Below are 27,847 nucleotides of genomic sequence, written 5' to 3' on the forward strand. Positions count from 1 at the left end.
CACCACAGGAATTGAACATGTTATTGAGCCATTGTGGTGGGAGGAGGCTTCAAAAAAAGGGGGTCCAGGGATTACACCTGTCTCTGAGTTGGTAACACCTGCTTCTCTTCCAGGTGCCACAGTTGGTCCAATTCTGACCGCTCTCTGGAGAGGACGTTATCAGATGATGTCTTCTTTGACTTTGTGGCCTCTCAGTCCTCGCTCTGCTTACAGCTTTCTGGTGGCCTGCTCCAAGAGATGGTCCAGCCAACGCTTCATGGAATCCTTCCAAGAAACACAGATTCAAGCGGACCTCCTTCTAGTGACTTCTCTTCTTCCTCACCCTTGTCAGGGCCTCCTGCAACACCAACCATCTTAGCAGAAAAAAGCCAGAATACTCTTCCCTATGGCTTTACCGAACTTGAGATTTTGGCTAAGACTCCCCCTCCCAGGCCACCAAAGCCATCACACTTGCCAGACAGAAGAGCTGAAGATCAGGCTGGTGGGGTCCTTCAGAATGGACATGCAAGGATCTCCAGTTCTCCAGGCTCCTTTGTTCCAAGGAGGATCTCCCTCTCTGGATTGGACAGCATGAAGAGTTGGAGAGGTAAGGGCCAATTTGGAGATCCCAGAGTTGGATTATTAAAATACGTGTCTTCTCTGTCCCCCAAAACGATGGTGATTTTATCCATTCGGTCATGTCCAACTCTTGGCGATTCTATGGGCCTCCACATTTTCTGATCTTGCACTCCTTCTTTGAGTTGTTCTGTGCTCTGGCTGGTGTCAGCTTTGATGGTGTCCAGCCACCTTGTTCTTTGATCGCCTGTTTCCTTTTACTGCTAACTCTTCCAAGCATCATTGGTTTCTCCAGTGAATTCCCGTGTGACATGGCCAAAGTAAGTGAGACACAGTTTTGCGATTTTGCCTTCCAGGGTCATACCTGGTTGTCATGCGCTCTATATTTGCTTCTTGGTCACCTTTGTGTCCAAGGAATACCCAGGAGCCTTCTCCAACACCACAGCTCAAATGAGTTGATGTTCTTCTTGTATTGCATTTTTAAGGCCCAACTTTTTTAAGGTCCTCTAACATACAAACTGTAATATTCTCTCCACATTCATCTTTTATGGAACCCAATTTAGGTAGGTTGATTGGGAGACCAAACAAAGGCTTTATAATCAGCATAACAAACTAATCACGTAGGTTGGGTTCTGTTAGTTGCAAGCAAACAGAACCATTCATGAATGATGTCAAACAGAAGCTTCATTGCTAGCCACCAATGTTACAAGAATCTCCCCAGACTGACTGCTTTCCCTTGGCATCAGTCAGATAAGGCTTCGGGGATTCTGGGGGAGGCCAGGCTTGTGTCGGCTTTCTGCAGTGCAAGGACTCCAAGGTTAGCCCCCTGTTAATGCCTCCCTTCAGCCTCGATGGAGATTCCATCATGGAGTCAAGCAACATTGCTCAAAATGTATGGGTTAACTTGTGATGCAAAATGTCTCAGCAGCTCAGCCAATTTAACACAGGAGCAGGCAGCCAATGGCGATTAGTCTTGATGGCTGCATGCTAACCTTGAATTATAGGCAGCGTAACATCAAACTGTCCTCGGAGCCTATGAAATTCCATCTCATAACAGTACAGCCAACATGGTCATCAATTATCAGTCACAGAGGAGATCCACCCCTGTATTAGGAAATCTGCCATTGAGGAAATAAGTGAGACAGTGACTGGCTTTTAAAAGGTCTATAGGGACTTTGCATCTATTTTCTTTTTCTTTCTTTTCTTTCCTCTTTTCCCCCTTCCTTCCTTCCTTGAACAGACGTTGTCTCTGCATGGGCATTTGGATCATGTTTCTAACCCTTGTATAGTAAAGAACCAGCCTGCTTATCAGTGTCCTGAGCAATTCTTGGAAGCTTTTGAGAGCAACACCCATCCTTGGAAATGTTATTCTTCTTAGTCATGACTCTCGAGTTGTGTTGGAAAGGAGCTTGCTAAAAGGGTGTGTGCTGGTCGAAGCATAAAAACAAACACGTTCACACATACACTGATGAATTTTTCCAGAATTTACTCTTTCACAGTAGACTCAACTCCAGCTCAAGTTCAGTCGCATAATATGTTCTCCATCCTTATCATATGCAGGTAGTCCTCGACTTACAGCAGTTCATTTAATGACCATTCAAAATTACAACTGAAAAAAGTCACTTATCATTTTTCACGCTTACAACCATTTGCAGCATCCCCATGGTCATGTGATCAAAATTCAGACACTTGGCAGCCGGTTCATATTTATGACGGTTGCAGTGTCCCAGGGTCATGTGATCACCTTTTGTGACCTTCTGACAAGCAAAGTCAATGGGGTAGCCTGACTCACTTAACAACAGTGGAGGTCATGAAGGTCATAAAATGTGGCAAAATTCACTTAACAACTATCTTGCTTAGCAACAGAAATTTTGGGCTCAATTGTGGTTGTACGTTGAGGATTACCTGTAAGAGATATTAGCATATGTGTTATATTTGATAACATCTTAGAAATTTAACAGGTTAGCTGAGTAAATATTGTGATTCTAGTTAAGGTTGACATATAACGAACTAGGATTCAACAAGCAATAATAGTTACCTTGCATTAAAGAGTAAATGACATAGGATTCAACAAGCAATAATAGTTACCTTGCATTAAAGAGTAAATGACAAGGTCTTTGTATAATTCAGTCCTTTATGCAGGTAGATCATATTCTAATACATCATGGATGAGAAAGATCAGTAATGAGCAGCCCCAAGATCTGAAGGGGGTCTTGAGAGGCCTCATCCGCAGTAGTTCACCCCACCAAAAACCTTTCCAAAACTGGAAAATAGACCAATAGATGGTTCTCAGTGGATGCCTTTAATTTGCTTGGTTATTCCTGCATTCAATGAATATGGTAGAGATATAGTATTAGGGCAGAAATCATGGGCATATGATCCTCATTTGATACTTGTAGAAAATATCTACAGACCTCTCACATCCTGGACATAAACTGTTTCAACCTCTCCCCTCAGGACGCTGTTATAGGGCATTGCATGCCAAAACAACTAGACACAAAGGCAAAGTTTTTCCCCCATGCCATCATTCTGTTGAACACCTAATTTCCATAGCTTTATCTTATGCCTAAGGATATTTCCCATGTAGTAGGGCTGTATTGCTATTATCCTTCTCATCTTTCCAACCACCTTCTCCTCTTGGTATTTTATAATTTATCACTTTGTTGTTTGTATTTTATGATTGATGACTTATCACTCTGTTGTATGTACATACACTGAGATCTTATTTGCACCGGAGGCAAATTCCTTGTATGTCCAATCACATTTGGCCAATAAGAATATTCTATTCTGTTTTTTGGTACCAGCTGTGGTTTTGATTGCTACTTCTAATTCTATGCTTCCAGTAGCATCTGGATTCATAGGAAAAATAATAATGTACCTGATCTGAAAAATACATTTGAGACCATGTGCTAGCTAAAGAATAGGATGTGAGCTTTTAATGGAGACCAAATTTAGAAATCAGGGAAGAATGCACAGAAGGAAGAGGGTGAAGCCAAGATAACCAGAGATGGGAATCAGTTAAATCTTTCCTTGAACTGCATTTGGAATTACAAAGAAGTGGTAAATGACACAGTGCTTGCATTGACCACATGTTCTGAACTCCAAAAGCCTCAAGTTGAGATCTCAGCATGCATTCAGGTCTGAAGTGTCCAAGTCCAATAAAGGAAGAAGAATGGTCGAAGAATGGTTAACCTCATGAAGTTGCTGCGTTTTTCAGAGTGATGACAACAGCAGCATTCGGAAAGCTCTGCCCTTGTTATATGTGTGTGCAACAGCACAGTGTACACACCAAAGGAGATGGAGTTCTTGCATCCACACACTGCAATGTCATGTTCTTTATTTTACTTTCCCCCACCTGCAGAGGCTGCCATTGCAACATATATGATGTAGGAGAAGTGGCAGAACCTGGGGACGGAGTTAAAAGAGGGATCAGCCTAGAATCTCTACGTAGCCACAAGCAATCTAAGTTCAAACCCTCCTTGAATTCCATTGAGCTTAACTAACTACAAGCAGGTGCTAAGATTTCTGTGTATAGGCATGAGTAGCAATAAAACAATTTAATTGGACCTTCACGTGTGGACCTTTACTCCTGACACATTTAGACTTGGACCTAAGGGCCTCTCGAACAGAGACTATGTCCATACGATAGAGGACTAATTGAATCAACGGAACATATTATTCTCTATTGCCCTCTTTATGCAAGTGCTCACAAGGAATTATTATTTCCATTCTTTGCGAGCAATAGCAATAGCACCTACACTTATACACTGCTTCACAGTGCTTTACAGGCCTCTCTCTTACAGGCGGTTTACAGGGTCAGCATATTGCCCCCAATAATTTGGGTCCTCATTTTACACACCTCGGGAGGATGGAAGGCTGAGTCAACCTTGAGCCTGGTGAGATTCGAGCTGCCAAACTGCAGCTGGCAGTCAGCAGAAGTAGCCTGCAGTACTGCACTCTAACCACTGCACCACCATGGCTCATTTACTAAATGCATTATCCTGGTCATTCTGATTTATTTTATCTCAATCAAATCAATTTCATTTTCTTGACCATAGTCAATTACCATTCTGTAGTCTGCACAGCACTTCTGATTAACGTCAACCCTTTTTAGATATTGTAGAATAACTATATTTTTGCTTTTATCTTAATTAATTGTGACTCTTGTCGCTATTGATTGATTTGATTTGATCTCAGGGGCTTATTCTGGGGTAAATTCATGTTGCAGTATTATAGAATACTTACCATGGAGTAACTTCAACTGGACTGAATGGGGCTTCAAGTCAGAATGGATTTTAGACCTGGTTAATTGGATAGAATTCGAATTTCTTCCAAATTGCATATTGTACCACTGCTTAGAATAAGCTCTCTTTCCTGCTTCATAAAATATTATGTTTTTCTTAATTTAGCAGTTTCTTCAATCATGATGAATTGCCTTCTGCTCTTTGTTTTGCAGCAGACATGGAAGAAAATTCTTTACGGCGCAGGGATAAGAGGTTGAGCTTGAACTTGGTAAGTGTTGCTTTCTCTCCTACACACACTTTACATAGTGGTTTTGGCAGGGGAGGTTTTAAAAAATCTGCACAGTTGACATATAAGTGTAAAAGAAGAAAGAAACAGCCCCTGATACTATATACCGTGTTTCCCCGAAAATAGGACCCTGTCTTATATTTTTTTGAACCCTGAATGAAGCACTTGGCCTTATTGCCATGCGCTCAAAAACCCGATTGGGCTTATTATCAGGGGATGACTTATTTTGGGGGAATCAGGGCAGTGGTGAAATCCAATTTTTTTTACTACCGGTTCTGTGGGCGTGGCTTGGTGGGCATGGTGTGGCTTGGTGGGCATGCAGGGGAAGGATACTGCAAAATCTGCATTCCCACCCCACTCCAGGGGGAAAGATATTGCAAAATCTGCATTCCCGTCCCACTCTGGGGCCAGCCAGAGGTGGTATTTGCCAGTTCTTCAAACTGCTCATAATTTCCTCTACTGGTTCTCCAGAACCTATCAGAACCTGCTGAATTTTACCCCTGAAACAGGGTATGTACTATATTACATAGTATATATACCAGTGGTGAAATCCAGCAGGTTCTGGATAGGTAGCGGAAATTTTGAGCAGTTCGGAGAACTGGCAGATACCACCTCTAGTTGGCCCCAGAGTAGGGTGGGAATAGAGATTTTGCAATATCCTTTCCCCTGGAGTGGGGTGGGAATGGAGATTTTGCAGTATCCTTCCCCTGCCACACCCTCCAAGCCATGCCCACCAAGCCACGCCCACAGAACCAGTAGTAAAAAAATTTGGATTTCAGTTTTGGTGTATTTGGGTCTTTTCCCGTGTAAGATTGAGAGTATCTTGGTGACGTTTCGACGAGGTCCCACTCGTCATCTTCAGGTTGGTGCCTTCGGTTTCGTGCCTGTGCGAGCAATGCCACGAAGCTTAAGGCACCAACCTGAAGATGACAAGTGGGACCTCGTCGAAACGTCGCCAAGATACTCTCAATCTTACACGGGAAAAGACCCAAATACACCAAAACTTGCATATAATATATACTATATAGATACTATATATAACCAAAATTGTCCCAAAGGTGCTTTTTTTCCCAAAAGACAACTGGACTTTTTTTGGTTTTTTTCTTTGAAAACATTTCACTTCTCATCCAAGAAGCTTCTTCAGTTCAAGGAAGTCCAATTACCCCAAATAATGGTTTCCTTAATTATGGTTTACTGTATAAAGTGCAAGCTCACAAGTGACACTGTCAGGTTTGCAGGCCATTCTATGCCACAAGTAAATAAGCCACATTTTAGCTTAGTATCTGTGTGGAACAACCCTTAATCGTTTGGTCCTTCTTAGCCCAAGGATTAACAAATCGGCTGGAAGAAGAAACTGATGTCAATTTCTTTCATTTGCTCCAAGTTGGCAGGCAGATGACCAGAATCTCTGAGATGACAGGGGAACATCTTGTAATTTTATCTGAAAGGTTTTCAGTCCTGTGACTCTTGAGGAAATGAGCAACATGATCTGTCATCCTAGTCGCCCTACCTGTAGATTGGAACTCTCTTCACCTTATAAAAACAGAAACTTTGATAAATACCTACACATTACTAAAACTCTCCTATCTGTCACTTTCAGTTAGCCAAAATAGTGCATTGTAGGGCAAATAATTTTTGCATCAAGTTGCCTCAGAGGCCCTTAAAGAATGGGTACAAAATTCAGCAGCCATTACTGCAATGAAGTTGAAATTTCAAGGATCTTCAAAACAGTTGTATTTGCAAACTTGTGGCCACTGCAATAGCACCATGGTCAGCTATGATCGTGATTTCCAGTGCTTCCTGCCAGCTTTCCACAAACAAAGTCAATGGGGAAACCAGCGGGAATTCAGAAGTTGTTTCCATTCCCATCAATTTTGGCCACTTGCGGTCATTCTATTTATCTCTTTAGGTACGTAAATATTGACAAGGCTGGTCTAAAGGTCATAGGTTTTCTAGGGTTCAGTTAGACTAAAAGACCATCTGGAGAACCCATGACTTTTTATATCAGAATAACAGAGTTGGAAGGAACCTTGGAGGACTTCTAGTCCAACCTCCTGCTCAAGCAGGAGACCCTATTCGATTTCAGACAGGTGGCTGTCCAATCTCTTCTTGAAAACCTCCAGTGATGGAGCACCCACAACTTCTGAAGGCAAGTTGTTCCACTGATTAATTGTTCCCACCGTTAAGAAGTTTCTCCTTAATCCCAGGTTGCTTCTCTCCTTGATTAGTTTCCATCCATCGTTTCTTGTCTTGCCTTCTGGTGCTTTGGAAAATAGGTTGACCCCCCCACTCATCTTTGTGACAGCCGCTCAAATATTGGACAACATATCAATGGTCAGAGATCTGGAGAAATTTACTTTGGACCACCATCTTATTTTTTAAACGTAGCTATGCTAGATTCATCAGAGGGAGGAAAAGATAGAAAAATGTTTCACTTGGCTGCCAGATCAGGATTTGGATGTTAAAACAAACAAAGATTTGTAAAACCATGATTTTAAATTATAACTAATTTACTGTCAATAATCTATAGCTTCTTTCAAGATTGAGATTATACATTACAGTAAGAAAGAAACAATCACATTTTGGGGCTTAGTGATTTGCGTGAACTAAGTTTCTGGAATAATATTAGCATATGTCATCAAGAGCTAGCTGAGGTTGGAGGAAAGGAATAGCGTGAAAATTGGAGAGTGCGAAGTTTATTGTACCCCAAAGCCCAAAATGATCTTGTGTCATTTTCTGTATAAATGGGAGAGGCTGAGTTTTGCAAAGTAAAATGCTTCATCAGTAAATTGTGTCCTTGAATGGCGGATTTATCCATCAGTTGTAATTCCCCCCCCCCCAAAAAAAACTATGATTAACAATTTCAGAAATCTCTTTACCAATCCAACATGTTGTGCTTGAAAAAAACTCTGTACAAATCAAATATGACTGCATTAAATATTGATTTTGAATTCTTTTTCTGCTTAGCTTGTATTAATGCAAAAATGTGGGATTGAGGTCTCTGCATTGCATTCTGGGAAGAATGCAATGGCAAGGTGAGAAAGGGAAGGCACTTATAGCCATCTTGTCCTTAAACAGAATGAACTGCACAAGTTGAGAAGGCAATTCTGAACAATGCAGATTCAGAAGGCTGGTGAAGCTTCCATTGCAGGGGTGAAATCCAAATTTTTTCCCTACCGGTTCTGTGGGTGTGGTTTGGTGGGCGTGGCAAGGGAAGGATATTGCAAAATCTCCATTCCCATCCCACTCTGGGGCCAGCCAGAGGTGGTATTTGCCGGTTCTCCAAACTACTCAAAATTTCTGCTACCGGTTCTCCAGAACCTGTTAGAATCTGCTGGATTTCACCCCTGTTCCATTGCTATACTGTAAACTGTTGAATCCTCAGGCCGTTCTCACAGGGAAAAGTCCCCTGTATCGTCTAGCCCAAAACATTTCTCTTTGTGGTCTCTCTACCTCTTGCTGATACTGAACTATGTTTCCCAACAATGCCAGTAGGAAAGAATGCTGAGTGTCAGGCGCAAAAGACCAGGTCCACACGTGAAGGTCCAATTAAATTGATTTATTGCTAAGAGTCTATGCACCGGAATCTTCTCGACTAACGATTAGCACTTGCTAGGAGTCAATGGAATTCAAGAGGGCTGGGGGAGGTTGAATTTGGTCTACTTGTGGCTAGGTAGGGATTCTAGGCTGATCCCTCTTTTAACTTTGACCCCAGGTTATGCCATTCTTTCTACACTGTGTGCATCAGTTCAGCAACTTCTGAAGAACCACAAGATTACTACGTTGGTGCCGTAATTTTGAGCTGAGTTTTGAGCGGAGAAAGCAACCTCCTAAAGCAATACACAAGATTAAAATGAGATGTCCATCCATGGCCAAGAAGCCTCAAGGGACTATTCATGCCTTCTCTCTAGCATTTCTCCTTGAACTTGCCCTCTTTCCCTGGAGCTGTAGGTTTACAGCTTCATCTCTTGCACTCTTCATTCAGAGATGAACACAGGGACTGACAGCAGGGAAAACAAGATTTGTAGGGTTTGCTGGCAACCTTCAACTGAGTTAAAGGCCTTCATGGGTGATAATTACCCCCTTCCTATCAGCCCTGGTTGTGCTGGAGAAATTGGAATCTGGAGACACTCTTAATCTAGAGTTAGATCTTGGATTGGTCTACATGTAGGGCCAAGGCAGAAAGAAATAGCCAGCTGTCAATATATAGTGCCCAGAGCAGGGGTCTCCAACCTTGGCAACTTTAAGACTTGTGGGCTTCAACTCCCAGAGATCCTTAGCCAGCTTTGCTTTGCTGGCTGAGGATCTCTGGGAGTTCAAGTCCACAAGTCTTAAAGTTGCCAAGGTTGGAGACTCCTGGCCCAGAGAAACATCTAGCCTGTTTGAAGAGCCTACCTCAGATGTCATCTTTCCATTGTGCTCTGAGCCAGGAAAGAAGCTGGGGTCTGCAAAACCCATAGCCAAAGGGAGAGAAGATGAATGGATTTATTTGTTTGCTTATTATTTAGAAGATTTATATGGCTGCCCACTCATTCTCAATGACTGTATAGGCATTTATTGCTTATAGGCAATAAAAAAACCCATATAAAAAGAATAAAAAAAATCAGGGTTTGCTGAATGCCTGTCATTGTTGAATAGCGTTCAATTTCCAATATCCGAGGGGCTGCCAGAAAGAAGAGGGAGACAACTTATTCGCCAAAGCATCAGAAGGCAGGACAAGAAGCAATGGGTGGAAATTAATCACAGAGAGAACCAACCTAGAACTAAGGAGAAATTTCTGACAGTGAGAACAATTCATCAATGGAAAGGCCTACCTCCAGAAGATTTTTTATTTATTTATTTATTATTTTATTTCCAATTTATATACCGCCCTTCTCCCTGAGGACTCAGGGCAGTGCACAGCCAGAATTTAAAATATGAAATACAAATATTAAAAACAATTAAAATCTATATAAATTTGGCCCAAAAATTTAAAAAACCACAAACCAATTAAACATTTAAAAAATTTAAAAAATTTCTTCCTAAGCCAGCCCGGCTTGCTGGTAAAAGTGGGTTTTAAGGGCACGGCGGAAGGCACTGAAGTCTTGGATTCTCCTTATCTCTGGGGGCAGCTGATTCCAGAGGGTAGGTGCCCCCACAGAGAAGGCCCTCCCCCTGGGGGTCACCAGCCTGCATTGATTGACTGATGGCACCCTGAGGAGGCCCTCTCTGTGGGAGCGCACGGGTCGCTGGGAGGTCGTCGGTAGCAGCAGGCGATCTCGAAGATAGCTAGGCCCTATGCCATGGAGCGCTTTAAAGGTGATAACCAACACCTTGAAGCGCACCCGGAAGACCACCGGGAGCCAGTGCAGCTGATGTAGATCTCCATTACTGGAGGCTTTTAAGAAGAGATTGGACAACTATTTGTCCAATAGTACAGGGTTTTCCTGCCTGAGCAGGGGTTTGGACTAGAAGGTCCCTTCCAACTGTGTTATTCTGTTATTAACTTCTGATCTGGAGATGTCTTGCTGATCATGCTCACTGTGCCTCTTCTTTCTCATTTTGTGAAGCCTTGCCGAGTGAGCCCTCTCTACTCCTGCGCGTCAAACAACTCCGAAGACAGTTACGTCCCCATGCATCCAAGCGCCTCCCCACCTACCGCAGGAACTGATTGCACCCCTGATGGCTACATTCCCATGAACCCAGGATCGGCTGCTTTTGCTCTTGCTGAAGTTAGCACAGAAAAGCTCACCAGCCCCTTGCCTGAACTCCCCTCTGACTTGGAACCGCCTCCAGTGAACCGGGATCTTAAGCCTCGGACCAAATGTAAGCACTCCTTCCCACTGATCTTCCCCCGAATGATCTTCCTAGCAGGTCTGGAGAGGAAGTAGAGATTGGAAAGACTAAGCAAAAAGAGCTGAGAGAGATGTCAGTTCTAGGATAAGGGACCAGATCCGGGATTAGCACTGATGAACCCTTACTTTAATTTCCTAACGTGCCCGTAAGAGAGCAGGGAGTGAGGTTCTCATCTTCCATTGAGAAATCATCTTTCTAGCAGCTTTCCTGCTTTCCCCATTCTTCAATTATAGGTAGTCCTCGATTTATGACTGCAATTGAGATCAGAATTATGGTCATATGTCCTTAAACAGGTCACCATGCACCTGTGCCCAATTTTATAACTTTTTTTTGTGATCGTTAAGTAAATGCCACATTCATTAAATGAACACCATGACCATTAAACAAACCTATTTTCCCTAAAGGGGAATATTTTTTGCCAGAAACCGGAAATAAATGCTAGAAACTGGCAAAAGAATGCCGAAAATTGTGGTCACCAACAGTAGGATGCTGCAAACAACCATAAACATGAACTGAAATGCAATCATGTGGCAGTGGGTATCTGTGCCTCCAGCCAGTGGAACTTCAAAAACAGGCCATAGGTAACTCTTAGGAGGTCCTTCGTAACTTTGAACTGTCGCTAAACAACAGTTTGTTAAGTGAGGACTACTTGTAAACACCAAGAGAAGTTGTTAGAAGAGAACCTCAGAAGAAAGGCTAAATGCTTAGGAAAAGGCAGAAAAACAGAAAGAAGGCAAGGAAACTTTCAGGAAATCAGAGGACTGATTTCAGGATAAGTACAATAAAGTCCCAAAGACAGATGACATGGACAGTAGCACATTTGAGGCTTGTCCAGATCACACAGGCAAGGATAGGAGTCGTGGCCACAGATTAGTTGGTGGCTAGATTCCATAGTGAAAGAGAGAAAGTCACACTACAACTTTGTGCAATTAAAGTTGCACAATTAAATCAGGTGCTTTTTCAAAAAGCACTTTCAAAAGTGCTTTTTCAAGGGGCAACTGGACTTTTGCTTCTCATCCTTCTTCTCATCCAAGAAGCTTCTTCTGAAGAAGGTTCCAGGATGAGAAGTGAAATGTCTTCAAGGAAAAACAAAGTCCAGTTGCCTCTTGAAAAAGCACCTTGGGACAACCATGACCTGGATGACAGAAAACCTCCATAGACAATCAGAGTAAAAATCTTTTTCTTGGGAGAGTGACAAACAGACTGATTTAAAACCCTGTTATTGCCACCTACTGAAAGAAACTCTGCCCTTCAGTTAATCACAAATGTAAAAATCCCAGAGTCCTGCAAAAATCTCCACCAGACCTGCCAAACAGGTTTTAAGATCAGTTTGTCGCTAAACCTCATTCTTCAAAAAGAAACTTTTCAAGTTCTTTGGAGTTGCCTAAAGCTTAGAAGTTCTTTTTTCCCCCGAGCACAATTCTCACAGAGTTGCCTTTAACAAGATTTGTTGAGATGAAAGAATTAGGATTATAAGAATTCCAGCATCTGAATTCTTTGTGCTTGAGAACCAATTATCCCTGTGTCTTTAAGGAAGATACATTCTTTTTCTAACAGCCTTTTGATGAATTGGCAAAGAGGTGGGATCTCTTCCTTGATAATGGGAAAGTTTGAGCTTGGTTGTTGACATAACTAACTGTTGAAACTCTTGTCTGGCAACCAATTTGGAGAAGATTCAAGACAAAGAATTTTTGCAACAGTATTTCTCTGAAATTATCCTCCTAACGTTCCTGATAAGCTGTTTCTCTTATTCCACAAACATCACATCATTTTGTTAATTCTCTTCTAGTTGTGAAGAGATTCGTAATGCATATTAATCCCAGCAGGGCTCTGGACAAGCTCCTTGTTTTCCTAACTTGTTTCACGTGATGGTTAAAATCCTGGAAAATCAAATCAGGGTAGAAAAAAATAAACTCTCCTTCTAATATGCCCTAGTTTCCACTGTCTGTGGCATTCATTTCTAATCTCTTATTTAAGCTTCCATTTGATCTCCAAAAGAGATAGAGGCAATAGGACGCAGGTAGTCCAATTGAGCGAGTCCAGAGGTATTTCACAAGAAGAGTCCTCCACTCCTCTGCTCACAATAGAATACCTTATGCCACCAGGCTTGAAATTTTGGGCTTGGACAACCTAGCACTAGAACAACAGCCGCCTACGGTCTGACCTAAGCGTAGTGCACAAAATTGTCTGCTACAATGTCCTATCTGTCAATGACTACTTCAGCTTCAACCGCAATAATACACAGGCAAACAATAGCAATAGCACTTAGATTTATATACTGCTTCATAGTGCTTTACAGCCCTCTCTAAGCGGTTTACAGAGTCAGCCTATTGCCCCCAACAATCTGGGTTCTCATTTAACGACCTCAGAAGGATGAAAGGCTGAGTCAACCTTGAGCCTGGTGAGATTTGATCTGCCAAACTGCAGAAGTAGCCTGCAGTACTGCATTCTAACCACTGTGCCGCCGTGGCTCTTATCAATAGCTACAAACTCAAGGTAAACCGCTCCAAACTCGAGTGCAGAAAATACGACTTCAGCAACAGAGTGGTCAATGCCGTGAATGCACTACCTGACTGTTATTACATCCTCAAACCCCCAAATCTTTAACCTGTCTACCGTGGACTTCACCCCATTCCTAAGAGGTCTGTAAGGGGTCGTGCATAAGCGCACTAGCGTGCCTACCATCCCTGTCCTACTGTCCCCATTTATTTGTACCTATTATCTCGTACATGTTTGACAAACTAAATAAATAAATAAAATAAATAAATAGTCCTTGACTTACAACAGTTCATTTAGTTACTGTTCAAAGTTACAACGGTACTGAAAAAAAGTGATTATTTTTCACATTTACAGCCATTGCTGTATCCCTACAGTCAACATGATCAAAATTCAGATACTTGGCAACTGACTCATATTTATAACGGTTGCAATGTCCCGGGCTCCCCTTTTGCAGCCTTCTGACTGGTAAAGTCAGTGGGGAAGCCAGATTCACTTAACAACCGTGTTACTAACTTAACAACTGGGGCAAGAAAGCTCATAAAATGGTGCAAATCTTAACTTAACAACTGTCTCACTTTGCAAACAGAAATTTTGACCTTAATTGTGACCGTAAGTTGAGGACTGTTTGTATTTATTTATATATTTTTATCTGATAAATAATTTATTTATTAAATTTTTATGCTGCCCATCTTCCCTACAAGATAACTCTGGGCAGTATCCGCATCTTATTGTTACAGACAGAGCCACTTTAGCTGCACGTTCTATTTATTCATTCTCCTTAAGAACCACGTGGTCTGGGAATCAACGGAAGTGATTTGTTTAAAAAAATCTGTAATTCTGTGTTCAGAAACCTTACTTGATTCCTCGTGTCATTCTGATGCAGATAGTCTTCAGCTTAGGGCAGGCTCCACTACTACCATATGTTGTGATGGCTATAAAGCAGGTCAGCTGTATGATCAATCCAATTTTGTGACATTTTTTGTGGCGGTCATTAAGTGAAAGACATGGTTGTTACACAAACCAATTGGGCCAGTTTTGCCGGAAACCAGAAGCAAATGCCACTTTGGGGGGGAAAAATGTCATAAAACGTGGTCACGTGATTGTGGAACGCTGCAAACAGCTATAAATATGGGCTGGTTGCCAAGTCATGTGACTGGAGGGAGCAGCCATTGGTACTTCATAATTGGGTCCTAAAGAATCCCTGTGGCGGTCCATCATAATTTTGAATGGTTGCTAAGCAACTATCCCTAAGTCAAGGAGCACCTGCATCCCATTGCTTCCATATGGTAAACCATCAGCTCTTAGAGAAAATGTCAGGTAATCTTGCAATTGTTTCATTCGGACACCCCTAATCCATCTCCAAACTAACAGCTTGCCCAAAAACTTAGGTTAACCTCTTGGTTAAGTTTGGGCTCACATCTTGGCCATCCCAACAGTCATAATTGAGAAGCAGTCTGGCACATGAAAGCTCCTACTGACTTTAAAGGCAGGATCATTAAAATAACTGCATCCCTTTTCTTTGAATCATCAACACAGAGCGAACAATATTGATGATAGAGCTCAAATGTGTGTTTCAGAGTCTCCAGGTCTGAAAGCCAAAGATCTCACTTCACCCCCACCCCAATTCATAGCCCCAATTAAAGGTATATACTCACCTTGTTAGAAATATGTTTCCAATTTGCAACACTTAACTGAGAATTTCTACATGAGCATCTCACATAGACCATCTTCTCCAGACTAAGTACAAAACTCTGGAGCAACTTCAACTTGATCGTTTTGGGCCATGTTGGTGCCTTGAGTCACTTGACTTGCCCAAATGATGGACTGTAGTACCTTCTCTGGCCTTTATAAAGGTGGTGCTGCAGCTCAGGAAAAACCAAGCTGGTTTACTCATTGACTTGCCTTGGTGTAGAGAGAAGCAAGATGTAGGCAGCTGGATGTCCTTCAGATGGTTTGCATTTCAACTCCCCATGGAAGTTATAGTCTGAACCTTTGGTTGAGCTTCAGGTTGAAGTTCCACAGGGTCAAATACTGCCTCTTTCTTGTAAAAATAGGTAGTCCTCAATTTACCACCACAACTGAGTCAAGAATTTTGGTCATAAGTCAGTGCAGTTATAAGTTGAGCGACCACATGGCTGAAACTGCCCATTTTACTACCATTTTTATGATGGTCGTAAAGCAAGTCACTGGAGTCCATAAGCAAAATATGTGGTGGTTAAGCAAATCCAGCTTCCCCAATGGGCACATGACTTCAGGATGCTTCAACTGATCATAAATACGAGCCAGTGGCCAAGTGCCCAGATTTAAATCAAATCAAAATCAAAACCAGAACAAATAAAAACACTCAAGGAATATCCAGTTAAAAATTCTAAAATAGGGTAATAAATAACAGATAAAATCTATATTAAAATCACAATTTGGCATCCAATCTGTCAGTTATACATGGCCTAACTATACACTATAATGTCAATCCTTAAATTGTGAGGCCCATAGTCAGTAAATACTAAAATTCATATGACCACAGGGTACTTAACGGTTATAAAAGTCATACAAGTCATAAGGCACTTTTTCCAAGGCCTTCGTAACTTCAAACGGTTGTTTGAACAGTTGTAAGTCAAGGACTACCTAAAGCCAATGATTCATATTGAACATGTCGAAGTTCTTCCTGTTTTCTGGTGAATCAGATGTTTTCTCTTTCACCCTTAGTCCGACCGCCTCCACTGGACCTGCGAAACCTTTCCACCATCAGAGAACATTCTGCCTTAACCAGGACATGGACTGTGCCTTAGTAAGTTGGAATTGGAACCTGACTTTGTAGAATTTACTCATGACAAGGGCAGATGGTTAATCTCAATGCAGAGGCCTCTGGTAAGGTGGCTTCACCCATTAAAGTCACAGATTGGGTTGATACATCAAGCCAAGTTGCTGTTTGTCTGGTTCTGGTTTGAGTAACTCACAAAGGGTTGCATTCACACTTGTTGATTGAATTTGCACCCCATCTTAACCAGGTCAAAGAAAGATGCAATATATATAGCATGATTTTAAGAAAAATTCTGAAATTCTTACTTTTCAATATTTTTTCAATGAAGATGCAATCTTGCCTGTCAGTTGGCATGATTCTCTAGTGTCAATCACAGCATGGGGCCATCACCTGGATCGGCTCCTTCTGATCCAAGATATGGATTTACATGGGCTAAATAAAAGCTGCTGTTTTTCCATTACCAATTTTTGCAGTGCCAATCACAACTCTGGTACTCTGTGCCATGACATTATTTAGTAGTCTTCTTCCTAGAGGTTTAATGGCTCGTACTCAAAAATCCCCAAATCAGCTTTTTCAAAGAGTAACATCAGGGTTTTCAAGAGGAAGGAAACTCAAGGATGAAAACTTCCTTGATCCCACTGCCATGACAACATTTTTAAAATCCCTCCATTCCAAAAATGAGACAAGGACGATGGCACTAGATGGCATCTTGCAAATATCCAAAAGACATAGAGTAACAGAGTTGGAGGGGACCTTGAATGTCATCTAGTCCAACTCCCTGCTCAAGCAGGAGAGTCTATACCATTTCAGACAAATGGCTATCCAGTCTCTTCTTGAAAGCCTCCACAACTTCTGAAGGCAAGCCATTTCACTGGTTGATTGTTGATCTCACCGTTAGGAAATTTCTCCTTAGTTCTAGGTTGCTTTTCTCCTTGATTAGTTCCATCATTTGTTTCTTGTCCTTCCTTCAGGTGCTTTAGGAAATAGTTTGCCCCCCTTATCTTTCTGGCAGCCCCTCAAATACTGGAACATTGCTATCAGGTCACCCCTAGTCCTTCTTTTCTCTAGACAAGCCATACCCAATTCCTGCATCTGTTCTTCATATGTTTTCACCTTCAGCTCCCTAATCATCCTTGTGGCTCTTCTCTGTACTCTTTGCAGCGTCCCAACATCTTTTTTTATATTGTGGTGACCAAATCTGGATGAAAAACAGAGAGGTTGGTCTCCCCTCCATCCATGTTAACAATGTTTGAACTACAGTAGATCCAGTTTTAACCATGAACTCCTTCTGCCCTCCAAAATGCACCCACCTTTTTCATTCCAAAGGTTTTGAATTATCACGGCAGCCTGTTTAAAGTTTAGGACTCCTAAGAGAAACGTATTTCATACTCTTTTGCTATGAGTATGGTAAATTACATCTCCCAAAAAACATTCTTACACTTTTAGGGAACTCCTCCCTGCCATAAAAAATAAGAGACAGGAAAGCATTTGCTACATTCCAACATTCCAGGAACAAATTGGCTTCCAAACATCAGCAATTCAAAACAATATATATCTTGAATTTTCTATGCCTGAGAAGCGCATGATAACTAAAAGGCTATTTTGTAAGTGGTTTTCTTTTAAAAAGTTGGGCCTCTCCTTCCCAAAGTAATATAAAAATTAGGGTGACACCTCTGGTATCTTGGACAGAGATCCTGATGCTCTTTTTCATTCTGACATCTTGGAAGACTGGATGGGTGGGGAAATTTCTTGGAAAGCCAGATATGCGACTATCTTATAGATCCAGCTTTTCTGCTGGGCCAGACACCATCCAGAAAGGCAGAAAAGATAATAGCTACTGTCACCATGTATAAAACAGTACCAGGGCTATTACTGTATATATTGGGAAGGAAAAGGAGCCATGTGCTAAAGAAATGGATATGACTGACAATTTTGGACATTCTAAACCCTGCTGGGGGTTATCTGGTTGGAGATGACTCCAGACTGAAACACTGTGGGGTCCTTGGTGTTCTCTGAGCTTGGTGCTTTTCTTGCGGACATTTCATTACCCAACTAGGTAGTGACATCAGTGCTAGAAGGGAGTGGGGTCTGCAGAGTAGAAGAGGAGGAGGAAAAGAAGGGGAAGGAGAAGAGAAAGAAGAGGACAACAACTGTGGAGTCCTTGTCTGAGCTTGGTGCTTTTCTTGCAGACTTTTCATTACCAAAGTAGGTAACATCATCAGTACTAGAAGGGAGTGGAGTTTGCTCTTATTTTTATATCCTGGCGGCTTGCCCTGTCAGTATCTAGGACTGCAACTCCCAAAGTTGTCAGCCACCATCGTGGTTAATGCATCTTGAAGGGTGCCTACAATCCCCCAAATGATATTTTTAAAAATGCCTTTAAAAAAGCTGAACTCTTATGAGATTTCAGTTTCCTTACCTAAAATGTCAACAGGTTGAAGAGCATGAGAAGAGCAGACAGAAACCCATTTTGTGTGAGTTTCATTTCTTAAGTTCGTATTGATTTTTGATTAAACAAAAAAACATGATTACTGAGTCCAGGGAATGCTGTTTTGAGATTTGCTTCAGTCCTGTTTTTCACTCTTACTTAAGTTTAATTATGATTAATTGGATTAATTAAGTGAGCAGGGCCAGAACAAAACCTAATTTTGAATTACTGTGAATGAATTGCTGCATTGCTGCTTCAAAGCGCAAACATCATTTGCTGTCGGTCTCTATATTCTAATGGCTTGCCTTCCACTGTTGGTGGGGGTGGTCTTAGAGATTCTTTGGTTGGGCTGTTTCCTGATGGCTCTTGGTCAGCTTCTTGATTGGGATACTGTTTATTTGATTACTGGTCTGATGTTAACCTTGGAGTTAATCTATGCTGATCTGGGTGCTGTTTGCTGGTGGAAAGGTGCTGGAGTCTTTTTGTTCTCTTTTGGGCTGGGTGATGGTCTCTTTTGCATAGTCTATAGAAGTTGTTAATATCTATGTGTCTATTGATGGTGGATTTGTCAAAGAGCCAGGTTTCTAGTATGCCAGGCCCTGGCATCTTTGGACTTGGCTTGGTCTAGGACAGTGATGGCGAACCTTTTTGCTGTTGCGTGCCAAAAGCGGGGGGAGTGTGTGGGGGGTGTTGTGCTCGTGCATTCCCATATCCATAATTCAATGCCCCCCACGCATGCACGTGCAACACCCCACCCCCCATGCTCCCCCCGCTTTTGGCACGCAACGGGAAAAAAGTTACCAGTGGGCCCATTAGGCCCGTTTTTATTTATTTATTCATTCATTTATTTTGTTGCATTTCTATGCCGCCCAACTCTCAAGGGACTCTGGGAATTTTCGCCCTCCCCAGGGTCCAGAGGCTTTCTTGGGGCCTGGGGAGGGTGAAAACGCCCTCCCCCACCATCCCGGAGGCCAGAAATGGCCGTTTCCCAACTTCTGGTGGGCCCGGAAGGCCTGAAAATCAGCTGGCCAGCACAGCATGCGTGCTGGAGCTGAGCTAGGGCAATGCTCGTGTGCCCACAGATATGGCTCTGTGTGCCACCTGTGGCACACGTGCCATAGGTTTGCCATCATGGGTGTAGGATGATCACATTATCCCAATTGAAACTAGGGTCTCAAAGAACCAAAGAATCTCTTAAGACCACTCCCCACCAACACTGACAGGCAAGACACCAGCATATAAACTGACGGCAAACAGCACTCCTTACTAGCACTGGTGATGTTACCCAGTTTGGGTAATGAAACGTCTGGAAGAAAACGAACAAGCTCAGAGAGCAGCAAGGACCCCTCCTGAGTCCAAAATTTATGTGAATCTAAGTGAGACATGTGTTGAGTGAGTTTTGCCCCATTTTACGACCTTCCTTTCCATAGTTGTTAAATGAATCACTGCAGTTGTTCAATTAGTAACACAGTCGCTAAGTGAATCTGGCTTCCCCATTGACTTTGCTTATCAGAAAGTCGCAAAAGGTGATCACGTGACCCCCCCCCCCGGGACACTGCAGCCGTCATAAATATGAGCCAGTTGCCAAGCATTTGAATTTTGATCACGTGATCATGGGGACGTTGCGACGGTTGTAAGTTTGAAAACCATAAGTCATAAGTCACTGGTTTTCAGTGCTGTTGTAACTTTGAACGGTCACTAAGTGAACTGTTGTAAGTTGAGGATTACTTGTACCTAATTAAATTATGCAGGATTCAATCTGAGTCGGTCACTGGGACTAGAGGTTTTATCTTCGGAGCTTTTGAACTCGTGTTGGAGCCCATTTTCACTCTGCTGGACAGAAGCTCCCTGAAGATGGGCTCCAGCATGAGTCCGAAATCTCTGGTCCCAGTGACTGACCTAGATTGAATCCTGCAACATTATCCTGGGTCACGTATATTCGCCTTCATCTCCATCCCAAAAATATTACTAGCTCTACAAGGCAAGGCAAGCATCCCCTGCAGATGCCCGTGAACAAGATGTCTACTATCCCTTGGACATTAGTGGACAAGTCTATGCTTGTATTATGGTTTCCTATACTGCTGGGCAATTTTTACATATTGTCAAATTGAATAGCAGGAACAAATAATATATAGAGATCATCTTAATGAGATGGTTCCCTTTTTGTAGCTCATGCAAATTCCTGGGCTCTGGACGGCTTATTCCCTGCCAGGACAGTGTCAGTTTTTGGCCAGATTTCAAGGCATCTGGGGAAAGTCATCCCTGACCTCTTGTCTTTCTTTGTTTGCTTTTCGGTGATGTCCCTTTCCCCCCACCCCCTTCTAGCAATCGAACAAGCTTTATCTCTCCAGAAAGAGACTGCATTAATTCAGCCAGGATATTTGCTGCTTCGGTTTCCGGAGAAGAGGAAGGAAGTTACATTCAAATGGTAATTATTTTCATGCAGCTCTTCTCTGCTCGCCTTTTGACAAATGACATGAACGGAACCGCTCAGAGAGGGATGTGTGGTGAGGGTGCCCCTTCACCCTACTGAAGAAATTCCCTGGAAAAACACAAGGCTTAATTGACACAGCGATAAGGGAAGCTTTTTCCTGTTTTACAGACCTCTGTTGTGCACACAGGCGTAGCTGGCCCTGATCCAAATGATCACAAAGATCAGGCAGAGATGTACCCGGGCATTTGGGGAGTGCAAAGATAGATCCTGCACTCTTTTTTAGATCAGATCTATCCCTTCAAATCCAACGTGAAAACTAAGAAAATTGTTGCATAGAGCATCAGCCTTTGTGGAGATAGGCTTCAGATCAGGGGCCTTCCGGCACAAAATGAACGGCCATAAAATGAAGCACGGGATACTATTTTATTTTATTTTTTATTTTATTCAATTTATATACCGCCCTATTCCCAAAGGACTCAGGGTAGTGAACAGGCACAAGATAAAAATACATCATACAAAAGTTAAAAAACCAATTAAAAATACATTAAATAATTTTGGCCCAAAAAACGAATTTAAAAACACCCAATTTGTATAAAACTAAAAGCAAATTAAAAGGGAGAGTCAAGCCAGTCCAGCCTACTGGAATAAAAATGTTTTGAGGGCGCAGCGGAAAGTGTGTAAATCTGGGATCCTCCGTATCTCCAGGGGGAGCTCATTCCAGATGGCAGGTGCCCCCACAGAGAAGGCTCTCCCCCTGGGGGCTGCCAGTCGACACTGTTTGGCCGACGGCACCCTGAGGAGCCCCTCTCTATGGGAGCGTACTGGTCGGTGAGAGCTACTGGTGGCAGAAGGCGGTCTCGTAAGTATCCTGGTCCTAAGCCATGGAGCGCTCTAAAGGTGGTGACCAAAACCTTGAAGCGCACCCGGAAGACCACCGGGAGCCAGTGCAGCTCGCGCAGGAGGGGAGTCACATGGGAGCGCCACGTCGCTCCCATAACCACCCGCGCGGCTGCATTCTGGACCAGCTGGAGCCTCCGGGTGCTCCTCAAGGGGAGCCCCACTATATTATTTATGTATTTATTAATCTGCTGTCCGTCTCTCCAAGAAGCAACACATTGAGAGTGAACTTTGTGCTCAGGTAATCCTCAACGTACAACCACAGTTGAGCCCATCCTTTCAGTTGCTAAGCCAGACAGGTGTTAAGTGAGTTTTGCCCCATTTTATAACTCTTCTTGCCTCAATTTTGTATGAGTGAATTGCTACAATTGTTAAATTAGTCACACGGTTTTTTGTTTGTTTTTTTTTAATTTGATTTATATGCCGCCCTTCTCCGGAGACTCAGGGTGGCTTACAATGTGCTAAGCAATAGCCTTCATCCTTTTGTATATTTATACAAAGTCAGCTTATTGCCCCCACAAACTGGGTTCTCATTTAACCTACCTTAGAAAGGATGGAAGGCTGAGTCAACCTTGAGCCTGGCGAGATTCGAACCTGCAGTAATTGCAGGCAGCTGGTCTTAATAACAGGGTGCTTTAGACCACTGTACTACCAAGGCTCTGGTAGTACAGTGTTCTACTGTTGTTCAAGGTTAACAACCGTTAAACGAACTGGCTCCCCCGTTGACTCTGCTCATCAGAAGGTCACAAAGAGTGATCTCATGATCCCGGGATGCTGCAACCATCATATATGAGTCAGTTGCCAAGTGCCTGGATTTTTATCATGTCACTATGGGGATGTTACAATGATTGTGTGAAAAACAGTCAGAAGTCACTTTTTTCAGTGCCGTTGAAACTTTGAATTGTCAGTAAACAAATGGTTGTAAGTTGAGGACTGCCTTTTTATATTCCAAAGAAACTGTAGGCGATGACCAGACTGAGCCTGAGGGAGGAGTCAAGCATATCATCAGTCTTGAGTCCCTCCATGCCCACAAGAGATCTAAAGCCAACCTACCTTGAATTCCGTGGACTCTTATCTGGTCCCAATTTGCCTTGCTTGTTTTTTTTTTTTTTTGTTTTTTTTTAATTTGATTCATATGCCGCCCTTCTCCAGAGACTCAGGGCGGCTTACAGTGCGTTAAGCAATAGCCTTCATACTTTTGTATATTTTTATACAAAGTCAGCTTATTGCCCCCACAAACTGGGTCCTCATTTAACCTACCTTAGAAAGGATGGAAGGCTGAGTCAACCTTGAGCCTGGTGAGGTTCGAACCTGCAGAAATTGCAGGCAGCTATGTTAATAACAGGGTGCATTAAACCACTGTACTACCAAGGCTCTACCAACTACTCTTGTTAGTAGTTCGTATTCTTGTAGCGAGCTAGCATGGAATAAACCTGTTAGTAGTTTATTCCATGCTAGCTCTCTAGTAGTTAGTAGTAGTGTACTCATTTGAACAACCCGGGTTCCTGAGTTCTTGCACCCAACAGAACCCAGTTTCTGTCATAGTCTGTGAAAATGACCTTGGAAGACAGGAGGAAGAGCTGCAACCAAAGTCAGAGAAATGCAGTCTAAAGTCTGAAGAAGGGATGGGGGCTGAGAAGGGGTCTCACCTGAAGTTCTCTGGGCAGTTTACAATGAAACCCACTAAAAATATCCTTCAAGTGAAATGCAAGATAAGGACCCCATACTAGGCAGGAAGTAGCAAGATGGACATTTGGAAGCCAAAATTAAAATACAATTAAAAATTGAAATTGAAATGCCTGGAAAAATGGCAAGGTCTTCATCTGTGCCAAAATGATGCAGAGGTAAGTTTGGAGAGGGCATTCCATAAAGGGGTGTTACCAGAGTGGGGGGGGGAACACTTTCCTTTACTAGGACCCACCTCAACTTTGGTGTGTAGAACTGAAGGAGGGCTCTTTAAAAGATCTTAAGCTAGCTAGATACATACCGAGAAGATGTTCCTTCAGGTAATGTAGTTCTGAAGAATGGACTGAACTGTGATAACAAAGGAGGTCCTGTTTATCTACTCTTATTCTTTACCGCTGTTTCTATAAATAACAGTAACAGAGTTGGAAGGGACCTTGGAGGTCATCTAGTCCAACCCCCTGTTCACGCAGGAGACCTGTTCTAGGGATTTGAACTGCTGAACTGCCAACGTTTCTGATCAACAAGCTCAATGTCTTAGCCACTGAGCCATCTAGTCAGATCCATTATATGATCTTTGCTTCTTTTAGATAAATTTAATTTTTTTGATCTTGTTGTCATTGTTGTTATTATTAGGAGCACCAGCAAGCAACATCTCCATATAATGGAGATTTCCAATCGCCAAAGAAGTTTAACCTTGACTACTTAGCACTGGATTTTAATTCTGCTTCTCCGTCTCCTGTACAGAAGGTAGGACATCAGGAGGGAGTAAGGAAAACTTTTGTCTGGTCCTCCTCTAATTTTTGAACTGATTAGGTTGCAGTAGAATTATCCTAAATGCATTTTGTGAAATAAAGAAAATACATATTGGGTCGAAGTGCTTCCCAAATCCATGAATGTATGTTGGGACAGATTGCATGCAAAATATGCATGATTTTTGTGTGTGCGTATGTATGTATGCATACAGTATATGAAAATGTAAATGCAGACTTCTAAGCAGAAATAATTCAAAATGGGTTGGGAAATGATAAAAAAATTAAGTTGTCTGAAAAAAAAATGCAAAAATTATAGAAAGCAGGAATAAATTTCTCCATCCTAATAGCAATTTCCACAAGAGGAAGTAGCTATCTTTCTATTTGGTTTATGCACCCAGAACGGAGCATATCTTAGATGAAACTCTCTGGAGTAAAAATTTGTTCTGACCTTGACCCATCAAAGCACATATGTGGGGGATTACATTTCCTTTCATCTAAAGCCAAATGTTTTCCATGAATCTCCAGTTCACAGATTCCCTTGATTTGTTCTGGACTGAAGGACAAGATGACAAATCGGGACAAGTTGAAATGTGATTGTTCCTCTTTCCAATTGATGTCCTCCTCATCTTCAAGCTGGGTGGGGGGAAGCCACTAAGGATGTGAAAGAGGAGAGATGTAGGAAAATAAGTGGCAGAACCTGGGGGTGGAGTTAAAAGAGGAATCAGCCTAGAATCCCTGTGTAGCCGCAAGTCCAACTTCACTTAAACCTTAGACTGGTAACTAACTCCAAGCAGGTGCGAACTGTTAGTTGAGAAGATTCCTATACCTAGGCATGAGTAATAATAAATCAGTTTAATTGGACCTTCATATGTGGACCTAGGCTTTCCTGCCTGATAAGAGGATAAGTGATGTAACCCTAGCATTTTCCTAGATCCTTGTATTTACGTTTTATTACCTTCATTCTGCAGAAACCTTTCCTCTCTGAAGAACAACGTGTGGACTACGTTCAGGTAGACGAGCAAAGAACTCAAGCTCTGCAAAATACGAAACAGGAATGGACAGATGAGAGGCAATCCAAAGTGTGAAGAGGAGAAGGCATGGATTGGTTCCTTGGTTAGCTTGGTTTTTCATTTTTATTTTTGCACACCGAAATCAGGTCATTTGAACGATGGAGCAGAGACTGAAATTGCTGCAGAGCAGAAGAAGACATCTGATGGCTGCTTTCCTCATGCTGTGAGGATGGAGTCATGGAAGAAGTGGATTATCCATAAAAAGACTGGGGTGCGGTTGATCGGAATGGCATCCTTTAGTCATTTCCTTCATTGCTTCTGCCAGTGAGGATCTGAATGGTACCCATTTTAAGACCTGAACTTGGCTTCTTTGGACATTAACAGGAACAAAAGCCTCACAGTGTCAACATTAAAACACTGTAGTTACTTGTGACTGTTTTTTTTTTAACGTCCTGGCTACTTAACAGAAGCTAGATCTATTATAGCAGCTGGTACTGATCGATGCTAGGAAAATAAGGGCTAAATATTAGAAGTTAGGAAAAGTAACTTTGGTGGGAGGGGAAGGTTTAGGTTTTTTGATATAAAATGTTTGCCATTTTCTTGACTAAATCCAAGAGTGTAAATATATCACTTCTTTTTGCCAGTGGAACTCATCTTCGGAGAGTAAAATCCATCCCTTTGTTTGTCTCTTTGTTTGTAAGAGCTCTGGTGGCGCAGTGGTTAGGAATGCAGTTTTGCAGGCAAACTCGGCCAGCTATGTAGAGTTCAGTCCCGACTGGCTCAAGGTTGACTCAGCCTTCCATCCTTCCAAGGTCGGTAAAATGAGGACCCAGATTGTTGGGGGCAATAGGCTGACTCTGTAAACCGCTTAAAGACAGCGATAAAGCACTATGAAGCGGTATATAAGCCTAAGCACTATTGCTATTGTCTCCTCACTTGGGCAGAATTGCCTTAAATTGAACATAAGCTGCATTCACAAGCTTCCGTGTTGTCATTTTCAAGAGAAACTTTGGGAAACTGTTAAGCTATTTTTCTAACTCCACCATGTTTGGAGACCACCAAAAGGCTGTGTCTGTGCTACAGGGAAGAAAATGCCAGCCAGTTTATGGATTCCAGTTGGCAATCCTACTGGATTTCTGCAGGGAAGTCTTTGGTCAAAAAAAGCACGATGAGGGCTATGATTGTGTATAGAAAGTCTTGTCCCTTTTTAATGTGCATTGCGACCTCCCTCTTGATTTTTTTTTTGGCCCCCCCAGCAGATATTCCTGGATCAGTACTTGAGATTTTGTTCCTTTGTTGAGTGTCACTAATGCTAAGAATTCTTGGAATGAACCTGACTGAAACATTTAGCATTAAAATATTTGCTTCCGATTTAGTGTTCCCCTAATCAAATAAAGAAAAATATGAATTCTTTGATATTTTGTTGGGAATAGCTAGTTTGCTGAATTTCTCTCCTCTCCTCTCCCTTCCCCTCTCTCGTGTAATCAGAGTTCTGGTTCAACAGTCACTTTTACTTTTCAATGTGCAGTTATTAATGCAACAGTCTAAATTTGGGTTGCTACTTCTTGTTTTCTCTTGGCTTCTCTTTCTCCCTTTGCTTGCAATGGTTGTGTTGCAGGCTGAAAATGAAACAGTGAAAATGTTGCTAATATCTGCATCTTCTTTCAGGAGAAAGCTGTCCTTTTCTGCTGGTCTTATCATTACATACATAAAAATTATTCATATTGACATGTATTGCTGCCTCTTTAATCTGGCACCCTCCAGATGTGCTAGATTTCAATTTTCAGAAACGGCAGACAAGACCTGGCACATCTGGGGAAGGACTTGAGTGGAAAAGATGGCCATTGCCAATTAAGTCATTTAATATGAGAATTCAGTCAATTGATTCTTTCCAGGTATTAGGCAAAACCTATTTATTGAGCTACAGAACGAATGGACTAGATTAAGATACACAAGATTAAAATGGACTCTGTCATTATTTGGAATTTATTGAATCCATAATGGCTAGTGATATAACATACAGAATGTCATAAAGATACCCTCAGAGAAAATATGCAGAAATAGTTATGAAAACAAAAGTGTGCATTAAGTTTAGGAAATAAAATGTGTGAGATTGCCTCCCCTCTAATTCTTTGAGATATAAGGGCAGGGAAAACTTAAGTCAAAACAAGATCCCATTACTATAGCCTACATCAATGAAGGTTAGTTCTGAATGAATTTGTGGAGCCCACTTCCTGACCTTGAAGGGCTGACATAAAATAGAAGCTGCAGGAAAACAGGTTATTCCCAAAATGTGACAGGGAGGCTGGTGGACACCAAAGGAAGACTCTTGGAAGCATTGTTCTACTAGGGATACCTGTCTGCCTAGTTCTAGACTAGATCTACTGACATCTATTCTGTGCCCTCAAGAGGTAAGTGCTAAGGTGAGTTCACCCCACATAGGATGGTTTACATCAGGGA

At 42.1% G+C, this 27,847-nt stretch overlaps 1 protein-coding gene across 4 annotated transcripts in view; it reads left to right on the forward strand.

The window, feature by feature from the left end:
- The window catches only part of GAB3 (GRB2 associated binding protein 3), a 93,390-nt gene extending 66,587 nt beyond the window's left edge, over positions 1-26,803 (forward strand). For 2 of the 4 annotated variants that reach the window (XM_034435024.3, XM_034435026.3), the window contains exons 4-10: positions 114-586; positions 5,012-5,067; positions 10,635-10,890; positions 16,126-16,207; positions 20,934-21,036; positions 24,259-24,372; positions 25,346-26,803. In XM_034435024.3, the coding sequence (XP_034290915.2) occupies positions 114-586; positions 5,012-5,067; positions 10,635-10,890; positions 16,126-16,207; positions 20,934-21,036; positions 24,259-24,372; positions 25,346-25,462 (1,201 nt within the window). In that variant the 3' untranslated portion in view covers positions 25,463-26,803. The remainder of the gene's footprint in view (positions 1-113; positions 587-5,011; positions 5,068-10,634; positions 10,891-16,125; positions 16,208-20,933; positions 21,037-24,258; positions 24,373-25,345) is intronic. The other 2 variants (XM_034435025.3, XM_087877578.1) reach the window with 1 other exon arrangement.
- Positions 26,804-27,847: the final 1,044 nt, after the last annotated feature.

Source organism: Pantherophis guttatus, chromosome 12, assembly GCF_059756535.1.
Source record: "Pantherophis guttatus breed Tessera chromosome 12, ASM5975653v1, whole genome shotgun sequence".
NCBI classification, from domain to species: Eukaryota; Metazoa; Chordata; class Lepidosauria; order Squamata; family Colubridae; genus Pantherophis; species Pantherophis guttatus.